At 42.6% G+C, this 14,992-nt stretch overlaps 1 protein-coding gene across 6 annotated transcripts in view; it reads right to left on the minus strand.

Moving 5' to 3' along the window:
• The window catches only part of UNK (unk zinc finger), a 45,489-nt gene that overhangs the window by 20,827 nt on the left and 9,670 nt on the right, over positions 1–14,992 (minus strand). For all 6 annotated transcript variants that reach the window (XM_082067419.1, XM_082067418.1, XM_082067420.1 and 3 more), the window contains exons 2-7: positions 5,946–6,155; positions 4,097–4,273; positions 3,576–3,706; positions 3,312–3,447; positions 1,644–1,761; positions 574–658 (exon numbers count right to left, since the gene is read on the minus strand). In XM_082067419.1, coding sequence (XP_081923545.1) covers positions 574–658; positions 1,644–1,761; positions 3,312–3,447; positions 3,576–3,706; positions 4,097–4,273; positions 5,946–6,155 — 857 coding nt within the window. The remainder of the gene's footprint in view (positions 1–573; positions 659–1,643; positions 1,762–3,311; positions 3,448–3,575; positions 3,707–4,096; positions 4,274–5,945; positions 6,156–14,992) is intronic.

Raw genomic sequence — 14,992 nt, forward strand, 5'->3', positions numbered from 1 at the left:
ACTAGTTTACAGATGACGAGGATTGAAATAATGCCCTATAAATCAGGAAGCTAAAGAGAAAAGAGGATTTGAGGAAAAGCAGGCAAAAAAGCTGCATATTTTCCTTCTCCATCCTGACTTAAAGATTTAAACTTTAAGTAAAACTTAATAAATAGCAAAATAGTATTTAGTTTTTGAAATGGGTCAATACATTATCTGTAAGTAGCAATTTTATCCTCAGCTTTTTAAAACACTTTGAAACTTAGCTAGGTAGTTCATCCATGCACAAAAGAGGAGCAGCTCTCTCTGTTCCAGTCCTCCTAAACTGACATACAGAGAAGTGACAAGAAACAGAGGGAGATACTTCAAGTCACAGTTCAGTGAGAGATGAGTCCCACAGACCACGTACCGTCTTCAGCTCTGCCACCACCTCTCACACTAGCACGCTTTTAGAAGAATTATCAAAGTTAATACTCTGGTTTTGAAAATGCTTCAAAGAAGCTCCAGTTTAGTCGTCCTATATTTTAAATTATTTTGGCCAGAAGTTGTGCATAGCTCAAATATCTACGAAATACAGAGAAGTAGCCCACGTACGTTCTACATGTGCAAAGGCACAGAAGGGTCCTCGGGGACAGCTGCCAGACTGCTGCATGTCATTGCACTTGGTGGATTTGTAGATCTAAGGATGGGAAAAAAAAACACAACAAAAAAAACCACAAGACATGAACAGGAAAAAACAGTGACCAGCAGCCCAGGTACAAAAGTACTATGAAGAGACCGAACATTAAGATAGAAACACGGATAAAAGGCACAAAGGTCAGCGTTCAGGGTGACCATTCCAGTACTTCGCTCCAAAGAAAGGAAAACCCGCTGTAGTTCCAGGAACACCAAAATATGCCCAGCGCAGCTAAGCTCACCCAAACATCAACCCATCACACATCAGCTCACCCAAAGGTCACCCTTTCCATCAAGTCCCTCCAGTCTCACTGGGAGCTCCAGGGATATTACAGACAGTAAAAGGTAGGAAACAGTTGGCAGATGACAGCACAAAAAGCTATAGCCACATGTTTGCTAGGAAAATAACGAACCACTGACAATGATTGTGGGAAACGGATTATTCCCCTGTCCCCCAATTTGACAGGCGGTGACAATGGTTACTTTGCCGACAGTGGCCCAACAAAGCTTTTCAGCACTGTAACATGAAGCATACTAGGACAAGGTCTTAATTACACTTTCTGTAAAGATATTGGAATGCTCTGGACATGCTCACAACTAAGAGTTTTGTGGTTTTTAGCACCAGTTTGTGGGTATCTATGGTTTAGTGCAATTGTCATCAATCAAGAATTCCTCCTCAAGGAAACAGACGCTGTATGCTCACCTGCAAACCCACACCATGCTTCAGACGGACCCCATACCTAAGACTGCTCTTACACTTCAGTTTTCCCCCATTCTTACCTCCTCCCATATGGTCTACCTAATGAAAAGGCACCCCTGTCAAGCAGCTGAATTTCAGCTGACTTCCAGCATGCAGTTTTTCTGTATCCCAGGACCACACCACAAGCAGCCCGCACACTCTCCCAGCTGGCACACTCGCGTACTTCATAAGCCTGAAATGCTTCTGCTTTTCTAGCCAGCTACCAAATGGACCGAGCAGGTTACTGTACCTCTGGATGGAACTGCTGCTCTGTGCGAGTGTGGCAGTATTGGCATGAGTCTCCATTTTCACACTTAGTGGGATCTCCCCACTCATCTCCATGTTTCACACTGGGACACGGCGAAGATCTGTGTAAATAAGGTAGCAGGAGAAGGCATCAGACCCACAAAAGTGCTTTGAGCTTTGCTTTCTTCAATCAGCTGCCCACCCTCAGCTGTACAATCTGTTTGGCTGGCTGCTGCTGCTTCCCCAGCCCCCACCCTGCTGCATCTTCTTCCCCCTCTTCCAATTTCCCAATGAAAGAAACATGGCTTAGCTTTAGCTCTCCATCTAAAATAATGCAACCTGAACCAACATAACTTAACAATATTAGCAGCTGATATGATTAGTGTCAGAGATGCTGGGTCTGGTTTCTGTTTTGGAACTGTACATTCATAGAAAGCTAATAAGTTAATTGGCTAATCCTAAAACACATAATACCCTTACAGTGGTATGTTTCCAGGGTTATAGTGTGGTCATGTGGAAAAGAGGCTGAGTCAGGTCACTGGGGAAAAGGCAAGTCCATTTTCTATCTCCCAGTCAGGAACAGTTCTTCTTCCCAGCTCTGAATTTTTGCCGTGACCTACTTCCACCACTCTTTATGCTCTTAAGCATTCCCTCAAACAACAGCAGAGGGAAGCAGATAGCAGCAGCAGATGCCTGCATGAACGGCAGCCACATCAGCTGGGGGTGGGGAAACCAACAGAACTGAGTGGAGAAGCCTCTTCCCTTCCCAAAGGGCCCAGGCAGGGGCAGAAAGCACAAGTGTGCAGCCTGAAGACTGGCTTAGCGTTTCTGTTTCTCCTGGAGGGGTTGGGATTAAAGTTCCTTTGATTTTTATTTATTTAATTTTTAAAATACATTATTTCAGTGCCAATTCAAAAATTTCTGTGAATATTAGAGGCAGGGAAGGGAAGCGAGAACACCCATGATATTCTCTCTCCTGGCTTTCTGGTCCGCTCTTACGTTGTTTTTTCTTTTTAAAGGAACTAAGGAAAAGCCCCACTGAGACCACAACAAAAGCTCTGTTGTGTTGGAGGAAATGAGGGCCTATAACTTGGATGAAATGTGTTCAGGGAGATGCAGCATGCTGAAAAATCCAGCGACAGCTGAGTGACAAGAACACCCTGGTGCCTCAAGCACAGTCTTTAGTTGGTTAGGAATGCATGTCCAGCTACAGCACTGGTCACATCATGCCTCACAATGCCCATCACCAGGCACACACAGCAAGCAGCTTGATGATTCTGAACCCTTTACCAGGAAAACACTGCTGTGCGAGTTTGTTTCTAGATGAGGATTAAAACTTGGTTTTGTTTTCTCTCTCTTGCATTCCTTTCTAATGCAGGAGTTTAAACAGTAAGGGGAAGCCAGACACAGTTTCTCTTTGCCATAAACCCAGAGTTGTAACATGATTTAGCAACAGTCATTTATTAGAGATAGTGGTTCCTATATAGAGCAAAACTCCTTTAGTTTGTTATCCTGTCTCCTAGGCAGAAATAACAGTCCATCACATCTGTCAGTACAGGCCTTGGAGACACACTAAAAAACTATCAACTGGATAAAATCCCAGATCCTTCATTACAGATTTCTCCTACACCTCGCCACTCAGATGGGAAATAAAATACCAGGACCACGGTACCTGTATTTGTGTTTTCTTGGGCTTCTTCTTCTGTCTTTGCTATTGTGGTAGTAGGGACATGCATAACCCTGGCGACAGAGACGGGGCGGTTTCTTACATTGCTCTGTCTTGTAATTGCCCAACACATACGTTGTATCTGCAAAAGAAGCAACCAGTTACTGGGAGATGGCCACGACCTGCATTTATTGTACAGAAGTTTGACAGGAGCATGTACTTCACAACCACCAGACTTCCCAGCCCCCAGAGACCCTAAGTGACACTCACCTTGCCACCTGGGCTCCTCACTGAGTATTTTCTCGATCATAGCATGGCTAGCAGCGACTGCAGACTGACCCTCTATGCCACCTTCTGATGTTGTCTGACCATTCTGCAAAGCCTCCATCGCCTGAAGCTCCCTTCATGGACAGAGTTAAATGAACATACAGACTGAGTAGATGAAGAGACAGATAAATGTGTATAAAAACTGACATACAGGAACGCAGTAACAATTCCTGAGTGGGTGTATTTCATTCATGCATTTTTTTCTCAGAATGTCTTCAGTCGAACAGCAACTGCAATACATGTTCTTCATTCCCTCCAAACTCCAAACCACAGCACAACTAGTTTAAAGTGTGCTCCCTTCCCCCATTTTTACTATCTTACCTGAATATTTTGTAGATTTGCCTTATTAGGAAGAGATACATCATCATCATTCTAACCCTAAGCATTTCACACTGAAGTAGTACTGTCCTTCAATAAGAGTCCAGAAATTACCCTTTTCTTATAGAGCCCCCGCCTCTACCAACCTGATATCATACACCGGAGAGCGCAGGTCATGGGGCCCATGAGCAAACGCACAGTGGACGCCGTTCTTTGTGCAGTTTCCCTTGGAGTCTGTCTCATGAATGCAGGTTCCAGTTTTGTAGTAGCGCAAGTGATACCTCCTCTCTGTGTCTCCAGTAGTTCTATGCAAGAAGGGACACCTGAGGTACAGAAGGAGGGGAAGAACAGCCTAAGTTTAGTCACACAGGTGATGGACTCAACACTACCAGAAGATATATTGCCAATACAGGATGCTGCAGTTGACAACACCTTTGCTAACTCTGCCCCTTCTCTCATGCTTCCTTTTCAAATGCTACACAGGACCCCTAAAACTGTCACCACACAGTATGAAATGGTTTTCCTCCCAAAGAGCCAATGGGATTATTAAACCAGCAGCAGCTTATTATTCCAGTCTAGTGACTGTCAGGGATCTGGAAAAGAGCAAGGACACTGTCAAGGCATTCTGATATACTAGCTATGATTGAAGGGACATCACATGGCACATACCATTTCCTCAGCAGCCCATCTAGACTTTGTGCTGTTACTGTTTCCTGCTGATGTGCTCCTACAGGGCTGCAACAGTCTATCTATAGCCAGACGCATCCTTTATGCAGACCACAGGACAAGAAAGGAGAATTACAATACTACCATTTTAACTGATTGTTTGTTTCCCCTCTTAGGCAGAAAAAGAACAATCTACACTGAGAAAATTAAAAACAAAGCCAAACCAAACACCAAACCACACACACAAAAAAACCCCAAAACACCGCAACTAGATGGAATAGGTCAAGTTTAGATATTGCAGCATCAAGCTAAAACTACATATCAGCAAAGAGTTCCAAGATGGCAACAGTTTTCATTAACTGAGTTCAAGCCAGATATGAACGAGTGATCCTGAAGCCAAAGCCCCCAAATATCCTGTTTCCAGTCCCTTCTAGTTCTCTTCTAACAAGGAATAAAGTATTGAAACCAAGGCCTCAGGCTGAGATTATTCTGTTCTGCCATAGTCAAAAGATCTTTACTTAATCAGGTAAAAAAAAATTACTGTTTTCTTGATAAATAGCATTTTTCTGTGTGTTTATCGTGGCACCATGAAAGGGAATTGAGATTCCATCTTTCTATAGCAACTCTATAAAACACTCCCTATATTTGACCACAGTTTGGCTACACTATTTATTCTTCCATATCTGTCACGTGGCTAAAGTTCTATTACTGGATTAACCCTCCAATTGCTGGAGTCTGCCACATCTACAGCAGAAACACTTGCAACTCTGCTCAAGTTAAACTTACCGCAGTCACGGGGAGAGAAGACCCAATAAAACACACTCACTTCCTCATGTTGCCTTATTCTGGGTACCTGTCATTTCCCTACTGGCTTCTTAAAAGTTCAGGAAGACAAAACAAACTGGAAAGTAACTATTATGATTTAAAAATCTGGGGATAGATAATTCAGGGGGAAGACAGAGCTCTCCCTCTTTCTTCAATCTGTGAAAAACTACGCTACCCTGCTAGTGAGCAACAGGTATTATTTGACAGAGTCTTTCTGAGCCTGTTTGTCAGTGAGCTGGGTTTGCTGAACATGCCATGGCTCATGAGGACAGTGAACGATGCAAGAGCTGAATTCCCATCCAAGTCACCCTTAGCATCATCTCAGCAGCAGGCCAGGAGCACTCAGGTTGCTATTACAGTTTTTACATCTGTTCTCACGTTACGTATGTCACGAAGCTGCTTTACTGTTGACTTGCCTCATCTCTACAAGAACTGGCTGGAATCATCACCTGGACTGATGCCAAAAGCCCAATGCCTGAAAAGCAGGGTGCAGTCTTTACTTACTCATCTCCTTCTGGGCAGATTCCTGTGGTCTCGTCATACTTGGTACAGTAAATGTCAGGGCTGTAGTTAAATGTACCATCCCGGCGGCGGATAGATCTGCGACGACGCTGATTGACAAAGTGCCAGTGGAAGCAAGTGTAGGGCCGGTGCTGAGTGCACTTGTGCTGCACAAAAAGAGGGCACTGCTCCGTGCGGAACTCCTTCAGGTACCTGCGGGCAGAAATCCAACAGCGGATTAGGACCAGGCTGCTGGTCAGAGGCAATATCTAATCACCCTGCAGAGTGCAGGCCAAACCGAGCTGCATCCGTCACAGAGATGCCTGCTGTCCTTCCCACACCCTGCCCTGCTTTTCCTCTCAAAAATGAAGGCTGGAAGCTACTTGTCTGTAATGGAAAGATAAAAGTTACCAGGCCAGTTAACACAAATGTGAATGCTAATGGTAGCTGAAAACAGCTTCTATGGTGCCTTTTCTATAATTTTGAAGAGGCTTTTCATGAGCTTAGAAAATAGAAGTCTTAAGCACCTTTCTACCTCTAAATCTGAGACCTATCTAGGCAAAAGGAGGTTTCCTTCCTGGAAGATATACATTCAGTTTAAAAAACAAAACAAACACAAATAAAATACACTTCCTTGTAGCTATGTTTAAAGCTTCAAGTTACTGAGATTAAAAGACATTTTAAAAGACTTCCTTCCATGCCTTGTCCTCCTGGTTTAACTCGGCTTCTCCTTCAGCATGCGGTTGACTATGAAAATAAGATTAATCAATTTCTCTCTTGCAATCCTGTGAATTCAGGACTCAGTCTTGAAAAGTACCATAACTATCCTCAACTCCTACATGTTTATGTTGCTTTATTTTTAATATGTAATTCTCTGAAAGTATGTGTGTTTTATCCCGAGAACTAAAGAAGTCACAAGCTTTTATTTGTGACACTAATAACAGTCTCTAAACCCAGATTGCAGAGGATTACAAAATGGTTTAGATCAACATAATGATCCGACTGTGATCTGTGTGTAGGTGCTTACAAAATCCACACTACCCAAAACCCACTAGCTGCCCTGTATTTATAGGCAACATATCAACAGCTCGAGTAACTCAGACCTAAACTGGGGGTTCAGTCTCAGAGGCACCTCCAAGATGACCACAGGTGGCCCAGAGCAAGCAGACGTGGGGGAACTGCATCCCACAACACGTCACATTCTGCTATCGAACATTTAGAGGTCATTGTAAACAGCAAGTAACAAAATTTGTCGGTCAAAATAAAAGCACTGGTATTCTGCTGAAAGTAATGGGATGATGTAGCAGATATGGACTAATTCTGAGCTGCATATATATGCCAAGGCAACAAAACAGAGTATAGGAATTTGTCAAGTATTCATTCCCATATCAGACGATCTTTCTATCATGTTTCTAAATAAATGGAAAGACATCTGATGCCCAAAGATGCATTTACAGATAATATCATCATGCCAGATTCATTGTGAAAGGAACATCAGTAAATAAAGTTTGCTTTCCTCTTTAACCCTGGCTGAAGAGAAAGCCTCAGGAAAATGCACAAATTCAACCAAAGTGGTTTTATTTGTTTGCTATGAAGAGATAATATCACTGGCAAGGACTTTCCTACATTGGATTTTGCAAGCACAAAAGGAAAAAAGCTCTTCATCCTCTTCAGCCTCCAAGTACGTGAGACTTGCAGGTTCCACTGCTTTGGATCGGCAACCGCTCAGGGCTGGAGAGTCTCTGCAGCGGCTGTGAGCCCTTTTCAACCCAAACCCATCTGTCCACTGCAACCCAGCCTGGCTGGAACAGGATTTGCAGCGGGGCCCAAGAGAAAACTGAGCCAGTGTGCAGAAACAGGTCTGTTTGGGGTAGGTGAGGGCTACTAACATCACTTTGTTCCTTTTCGCTTTTAAAAAGCCAGCTCCGCTTAAACGGAGATCCTTACTCCAACCACAGCAGCAATTCATCTGAAAATTGAATGCCGTAATAAAATTAATCCATGCTTGAAAAGCCTCCTAAGCTGTTGGACCAAGTAGAGTTGTAAAAGGTGGAATTCCACAGATTATTTTATCTTATCAGCTCGCTAATAAGACTTGGAACAAAAGTGACTGCAACAACATTCATGTCAGAAAGTGAATTAAGTAAACTTAAGCAGCACAATACTGAAGAGTGCCATCCAGAGATCACATGCAGTCACCAACCAGTCCCTTCCACCAACACATCTCCACGTACACCTTAGAGACATGAGGTTTGTGTTACTCCCATTTTACATATGGAGAAACTGCAAAACAGCTGAGTACATGTTCTGGCCAGTATCATACAGCAATCAGAGTCAGCAACAGAAACCAAGAGCATTTAAACTCCATTTTCACTGAAGTGAGTCCTGGGCTTAATTTGAAGAACAGCATCCTAAACCTCTTCAGTGCTCTGGAAACTAAGGGGAGATACCAGGCCTGCACAACCTCAGTATGAAGCCCAGCACTCCAGACTTGTAGTGATAGGCATGTATGAAACTGTTAAAAACCCTAAAATTTAACAACTGCATGATCAACCAAACTGAAACTGCTTCCCTTTAGCAGGAGAGTTTAAAAATGTACACACCGACTAGGGGGCTCAGTCTCTGGAGGATCAATTGTTGCTGAAGAACATTTGAAAATTAATTGCATTTCATGATTGGCTAAACTCCCTGGAGAAACATTTATTATAATGTAAATGAGAGATAATTACATAAGTAAATGGTTCACCTGAAAAGTGTTTAATACCTAACTTGCTTCATCAGAAACTCATTCTTTAATGCTGTCTATTAAATAAATGATCTCTTACTCTTAATTTCAAAGCCAGTCCTGCAAACAGGTATCGCTGAGCTCCACATCTCTGCAACAGACCCAACACAGGAAAAGGAGTTGTCGCAGTAACTCAGTCATTTCAAGCCTTTCAATCACTGCTCTGGGGTTTTCTTTTTTTTTCAAGCCACTGTAACATTTTAAATCACCCTCCTCCATAATAGCCTGAATGGTAAATTGCCTTATAGACCTTTATTTTCTTGATCCATGAAGTGAGTTTTGGCTCCTCTGGGACAACACTGACCACTCAACCAGCCACTCTGTATTAAAATATAGGAAAGACATCTAAACCACGTGTGTTTTGGGAACATGGAAAGGATACACAGACCATAGCACTGCAGTGTGATGGCTCACAAAGCAGAAAGCTATTAATATTTCAGTAGCCTCTTTGCAAAGGCTCTAAACAGAAACACAGAAAACACTGTCATGACAGATTCTTCTGGTATCAATGGTCTCTATGAATTTTCTCCCCGAACGGCTGAGAAAAGGAATTTTTGAATGACCCTTGAAACTGAAAACACGTTGATAACTGGTCCGCATTTCACAGGGTGTCAGCCAAGCGCTGTGTCTGTACAGGAAGGGGAAATCCAGCAATGATAACTTGCATTTCTCAAGTCTTCTCTAGAGATTTCAGGAAACTCTACAGCCCCCACGTGAGGGGCAGAAGAATTATTACCCGTTTTATCTAAGAGGTACTTCCATATTTATATTTTTAAACAAACGAACAAAAACGTGAAACTCATCACATATGTGCTGGTCTGCTTTACATGCAACTTCTTCTGTATGTGTGCAAATGTCATATTTTCAAACCCATATAATTTTTAAAAAGTAGAAAGCACGTAGCACAGTCATCTTCTGATACTACATCAACACCTGAATTCCTGGAGGAAATGTTACCATTTATGAGTCCCACTAAACAACAACAAATGCAATTCTAAACAAATAGGACAAGACGGGCCAGAACAATGAAGATCAAAGTCCCCAGGCTGAACTGAACTTGCTGCTGAACAGGATGGATGCTACTGGAAATGAAAGCTGCTTTTGCTGGAAAGACAAGAGGAGAGGTTCTTAGCCTGGCTTTGGGAACTCCCAGAGACCAACAGGAGATGCAGTGTATTAGAAAAACCCCCAATGCTACACCACTGAAATTCCACTTCCTTGGTGGTGGGATGTGGGAAGGGGCAGTAATTACTCTCTGTGAGAATTTACACCGGGGGGGAACTGCTAAATGTCTTTAATTGCCAGTAGCAGCTGGACTTTCCAGCACGGGGCAGCAAGCGTTGAGATCTGCAGCCAGTAATTGCAGCTGGTTCCCCCTCTGCCCTGAAGCAAAAGAGCAACTCGCTCTGGGACCTGTAGGAAGAGATGTATGGGGTGGGGAGGAAAGAAAAAACGTTGTACTTCCAAATACCACCACAAAAAAACCCCAAACAAAAATAACAACAAAAAACCCTCTAACCTGGAAGCTTCATTTTTAAACTCAACAACGGCAGCCTTGTCCTGGTGACATTCATTGCCTGTTGCAGAGATCACTTGCTTTGCTGCAGCTTTACTGTTTTGGCTCTGCTGGCAGCCGGTGCGCTCAAGCGGCTCCATCCGGGAGGATACCTGCGTCCGAACCGCATTCCAGGCCTGCAAACTTCCTGCCAACCTTGACATACGTCACACATGCAGCAGCGTGAGCTCAAATCAGGAAAATGTGCTGGCAATGCATGAAGACAGCTGAGCTCCGAATTCCTCATTAAAAGCCTTACCCACAGCTCCTTGAAACCCCTGGAAGATGCACACTGATGCTGAGAGAGAAGTCTCTGCTTTGTAACAGAGGGACCAGGAAGACTGGCGAGAAAACCAATACCGAGGAGCATGGAAACTAAAGGATTAAAACCAACTCTTCCAAACCCTTGTTGCTCCCATAACGCAAAGCTGGGCCCTTCTTTGCTTTCAACACTCCCTGTGGTATCTGAAATATCTACATTAGCCCCAAGATGAGCTTCTCTCCTTTGCAGCCCTCCTTACTCTTCCCAGTCAATCTGCTTTCTGCCAAGATTCCTTTTGGGCCCCAAAAGAGCACAGAGGCTCATAAACAGAATCTGAACCTTCTGCAGCAGTACGACACCAGGGAGACAGCCATCAGATAACTGTTTGGCTAATCCAGACTAAGACGCTGTCTGTAAATGTAGGACAGTAGGTGAGATCTAACATCACCGTCATCTACATTTCACATATACGTGGGTGTACGTTTACACCCATGAAACTATGCTACAGTACCTTTAGTGACTGGTACCAGAGCTGTTTATCTGGTGTTAGACCAGTGTGAATTATGGGCATTTTTTACACAGGCGAGTAGGTCCACGCTCACGGCACTGGCTGCCGTCAGAGGGGCTCCAAGAAACTAAGCCAGAGAAGGTAGCCCAGGTCACGCTCAAACAGCACAGGCTCTGGTCGTTTCTATAAAGTACAGCCTGGTGTCGACACTCCACTTTATTATTAACACTAATATTGGGAAATACTAGTTCAGGGCTGTATAAAGATTCTTAGTACTAGCCATTGTCCAAAAGAGCACACAGAAGCAAATCTAACCAATATATCCACTGGCTGGTGGTGTGGGGGCTTTTTTGTTTTGTTTTTTTAAACCAAGGCTTAAGTTCCTGATAAGATTTGAGATATCAGAAAGAAAACGCTTTTCTGCCACTACAATTCATTTTAGCTCTGTCCGCTGTCTCCCAGCAGAGGATCGCACTGGCCAAGATATGATTTCATCAGCGCAAAAGCACATGGGAATACTGGGGACATTTGCTGGCACTTTTGTATCAGTCACGTCCCACTGTTTCAGACAGGACTGCAGGAGGCTGTAGATGTCTTTGTATAGTTTCAGGTGGTCCCTGTTCACCTCACTTGTAGAAAAACATCCTTCCCAAATATTGTAGCCTGAAGGACAGAGGTCAGTGCTCTCAGCTGCTCACCAGCTTTCCTTTGCTGGAAGCTCCTAGTGGCACCAATCAGTCCAGAGAGCAGGCTGGAGAAAGTTTTCCTAATTCAGTTTGGACAAAAAAAATTAAATATTTTTTTTTAAATCACCAGCTTAGCTTTAAAGTTCAAATTAGTGGTTTGAGCTACCACAGATAAAATGATCTGTAGTAAACCAGGGTGTGCTTACCCAACAGACTGCCTGCAAAACAGATAGCATTGCAAAACCCAGGAGAAGACATCTAACCGTAGATATAGATGTTTCTAATTCAATAATGCTTATCTAGTGAAAATACTTCCAAAACTGCTGTTTTCTTCTGAAGCTCAAAGAGCCACCCCAACACAAGAGGAAAAGAGCTGCCCGTATTTAATCAGCGCTCTACATTCATTTCACCCTCATAAAATTTTATTGCAAAAGATGATATCAGACACACTTGAAGTAAGAAACCCACGACTCAATTATTTTCTTTTACTGAACTGTGGTATTCCAGTTGAAATGAGTCAGTGGTGCATGACAGAATCTACTCTACTCCAACGGGATACTCAATAAAAATCCTCCTAATGCACCTTGCATTTAACATATCATTACTGATAGAGAAAACCTGTGATATGCAGCTCTGACATCGCTCAGGAATTTTTGCTCTTAGGACAAAGAAGGTATTCCAGAGTAAGATGGAAAAAAAAAAAAAACGGGAATTTAAAGAAGCGTCATTCCAAAATAATCAGTCTAGAATGGATATTCTAGAACAGCTATTCAATTTCTCTGCACTGATAATTCCCTGTAACACCCTTACACATCTCTTGGCAAATCACCAGGGCTACTAGAATGCTTGGCTTTTTAAGGCTTGGCTTTTTAAGGAATCCCTTGGTGCAGCGAGGAGATCGGCAGGTTGCCTACCTTGGGGCTTTTATTCCTTCCAGTCACCACGGAGTCCAAACCTTTTCGCAGAGAGGGTTTGATACCAGCATTCCTACAGTGTCTTACAAAATGCTGCCATTTCAATGCAAAACAAGATTCCTGACAGGGAAAGTAGCCTTCGACTCTCAAGATTTCTTGGGATTTGGGAGGAAAAAGAAAAAAAGTGAAGCAATTTAACTTCATAGGAGTTGTAATTTGTTGTTCCCAGGGGTGGGCACAAAGCAACCAAATCCCTCAGTGACAGCTGCAGATGACCAGCAGCCTGGTTTATACCCTGCCTAAACCTCAGCAAGGAGATGTTCAGCATCTTTCTAATAGAGCAGTAGAGAAGACAAGTCTGTTGCAATAAACCATTTTTACTCACTAGCAGATATAATCTGATATTGAAACAGAGTCTCACAGCTGAATATCAATCACAAACACCTTCAGCAGCAATCTTGAAGGTCTTCATCATGATTTCAGGGCAAGTTCTGACCAGGTTTTACCAGTAATCTTCATCAGTTACTGTGGCTCAGCACTACTGGATATTTCCTCATTTTCCATATTTAATGGTATTTTTCTAAATAACTTCATAGACCTGGCCAAACCGTAAAACTTCACACCAAGGTTTTTGCATATGCCATGTGTCACTTGACACAAAATACAAACATCTCTCTCTTGGACATCTCAAGAATTATCAGTCAATTTGCCTTTCCATACCTTCAACAGCCAGGTGCCGTCTCAAAGAAAAAATATATGGATCACTTTATAAAAACAAAAGGCTGACTGTGGGGAAGGAGAAAAGGATGAGGAAAAAGTTTCAGTAAGCTCACATCTGTCAGGAAGATAGAGTTCACATGCCTCAGTGTTTTCTTTATCACCTAAATAAATTGAACCATCAACTGGAAAAAGGTCACACAGCAGACAGCACTGTGTGATTTTAAAGCTGTTAGATTTCCACTTCTCCATTAGAGCTTGACAATAATGTCAGTCTAAGGGCAAATAAAGAAAGTGAGAGTTGGAGAGACTTATTACAGATGCATGGAGTTAGGCTTGTTTGCTTGTGCAGGTTTGGGTTTTTTTAAGAGTTCATCTAACTCATTGTGTACCTTAGTGATCAAAAAGATGACAGCTCACACCCATAGCCCATGGCGGCCTTACTGGATCCCCGACTTTTCACTACAGAAATAGGTAGGCAGCGCTCACAAGTCTTCCTTTTTCTAGACATCTGATCAATTTAGCAGGTAGAGCTGGATTCTTCCAAATAAACGCTAAAGGATGTGTGTACTGCAGAAGCTAAAACACAAACTGCTAGATTACAGAAAAACAAGGATAACACACCAACAAGTACAATAGTCATATTCAACAGTAACCTGATCGCTACTGTAACTCTATTTTTAGATTAAAGAGCAGATCATGAGCCGGACAACAATACAAGTAATTCAACTCAACCGTGAGCAAAGAACTATATACTACACATACTTTATAGATAAGAACTTTAACTGAGTGACTCCAAAAGTCCGTACTAAAAATAACACACGTTGGCAACTACCAGAAATGATCAGCACATTTTTCAATGAAAAGAAAAATGTCAGACACAAACAGTCATGTCTTGTCTACACTGAAAAAACAAGGAAAACCAGAGCCAGTCCAGCCTGGAGCCAGCCCAGCACAGGAGACGGCCTTGCACCAATTTCAGGCAAAACAGTGTTTGGTTTCCACAGTTATAGCAAAAATGGCTTTGAGATAAATACCATGTTGTAATCAAGTGGCTCACCAACACTCTGTCTTGACAAGGGGAAAAAAATTAAACAATAATAATTAAAAAAAAAAAAAGAGGCTTTCAACCTTGCATTAACTCCATAAAACGAACATTTATCACATTTATGAACAGGCGAGACAGAAGCTCTGCTGCCTTACAGCTGCGTTACAGTCTGCAGGTGTTGGGAACGAGCAGCTTGTTCAGCCCTCCCTGGAGCTGTGCATCCCTTCAGCTTGGCGGACACCGAGTTGTGTCATTCAAACCCCATGAATAAAACAATTCGAGTCATTTTTTTGGCAATGCACTCTCTTTAAAAGGCATAAACTTGTTGCACCAGCAGGCCATGGAATGTATAAGACCTAGTCATACCAATAAAATCCTTTTTAAAAAACCAAACATTTGTTTACATAGAGCTTTCACCTTTTTAATTAAAGCAATCAAAGCATGGGCATATGCAAACATTTAACTGCACTACATTTCAGAGATGGTTCCTTAAAAGCCATTCAGCAAGATCTAGAACTCTGCATAAAGTCCTGAGTTTACATTTCCTTGAGTCTGACCTCTTTTCTCCCAAATTA

This window comes from Streptopelia decaocto, assembly GCF_964273445.1.
Source record: "Streptopelia decaocto genome assembly, chromosome: 16".
NCBI lineage: Eukaryota > Metazoa > Chordata > Aves > Columbiformes > Columbidae > Streptopelia > Streptopelia decaocto.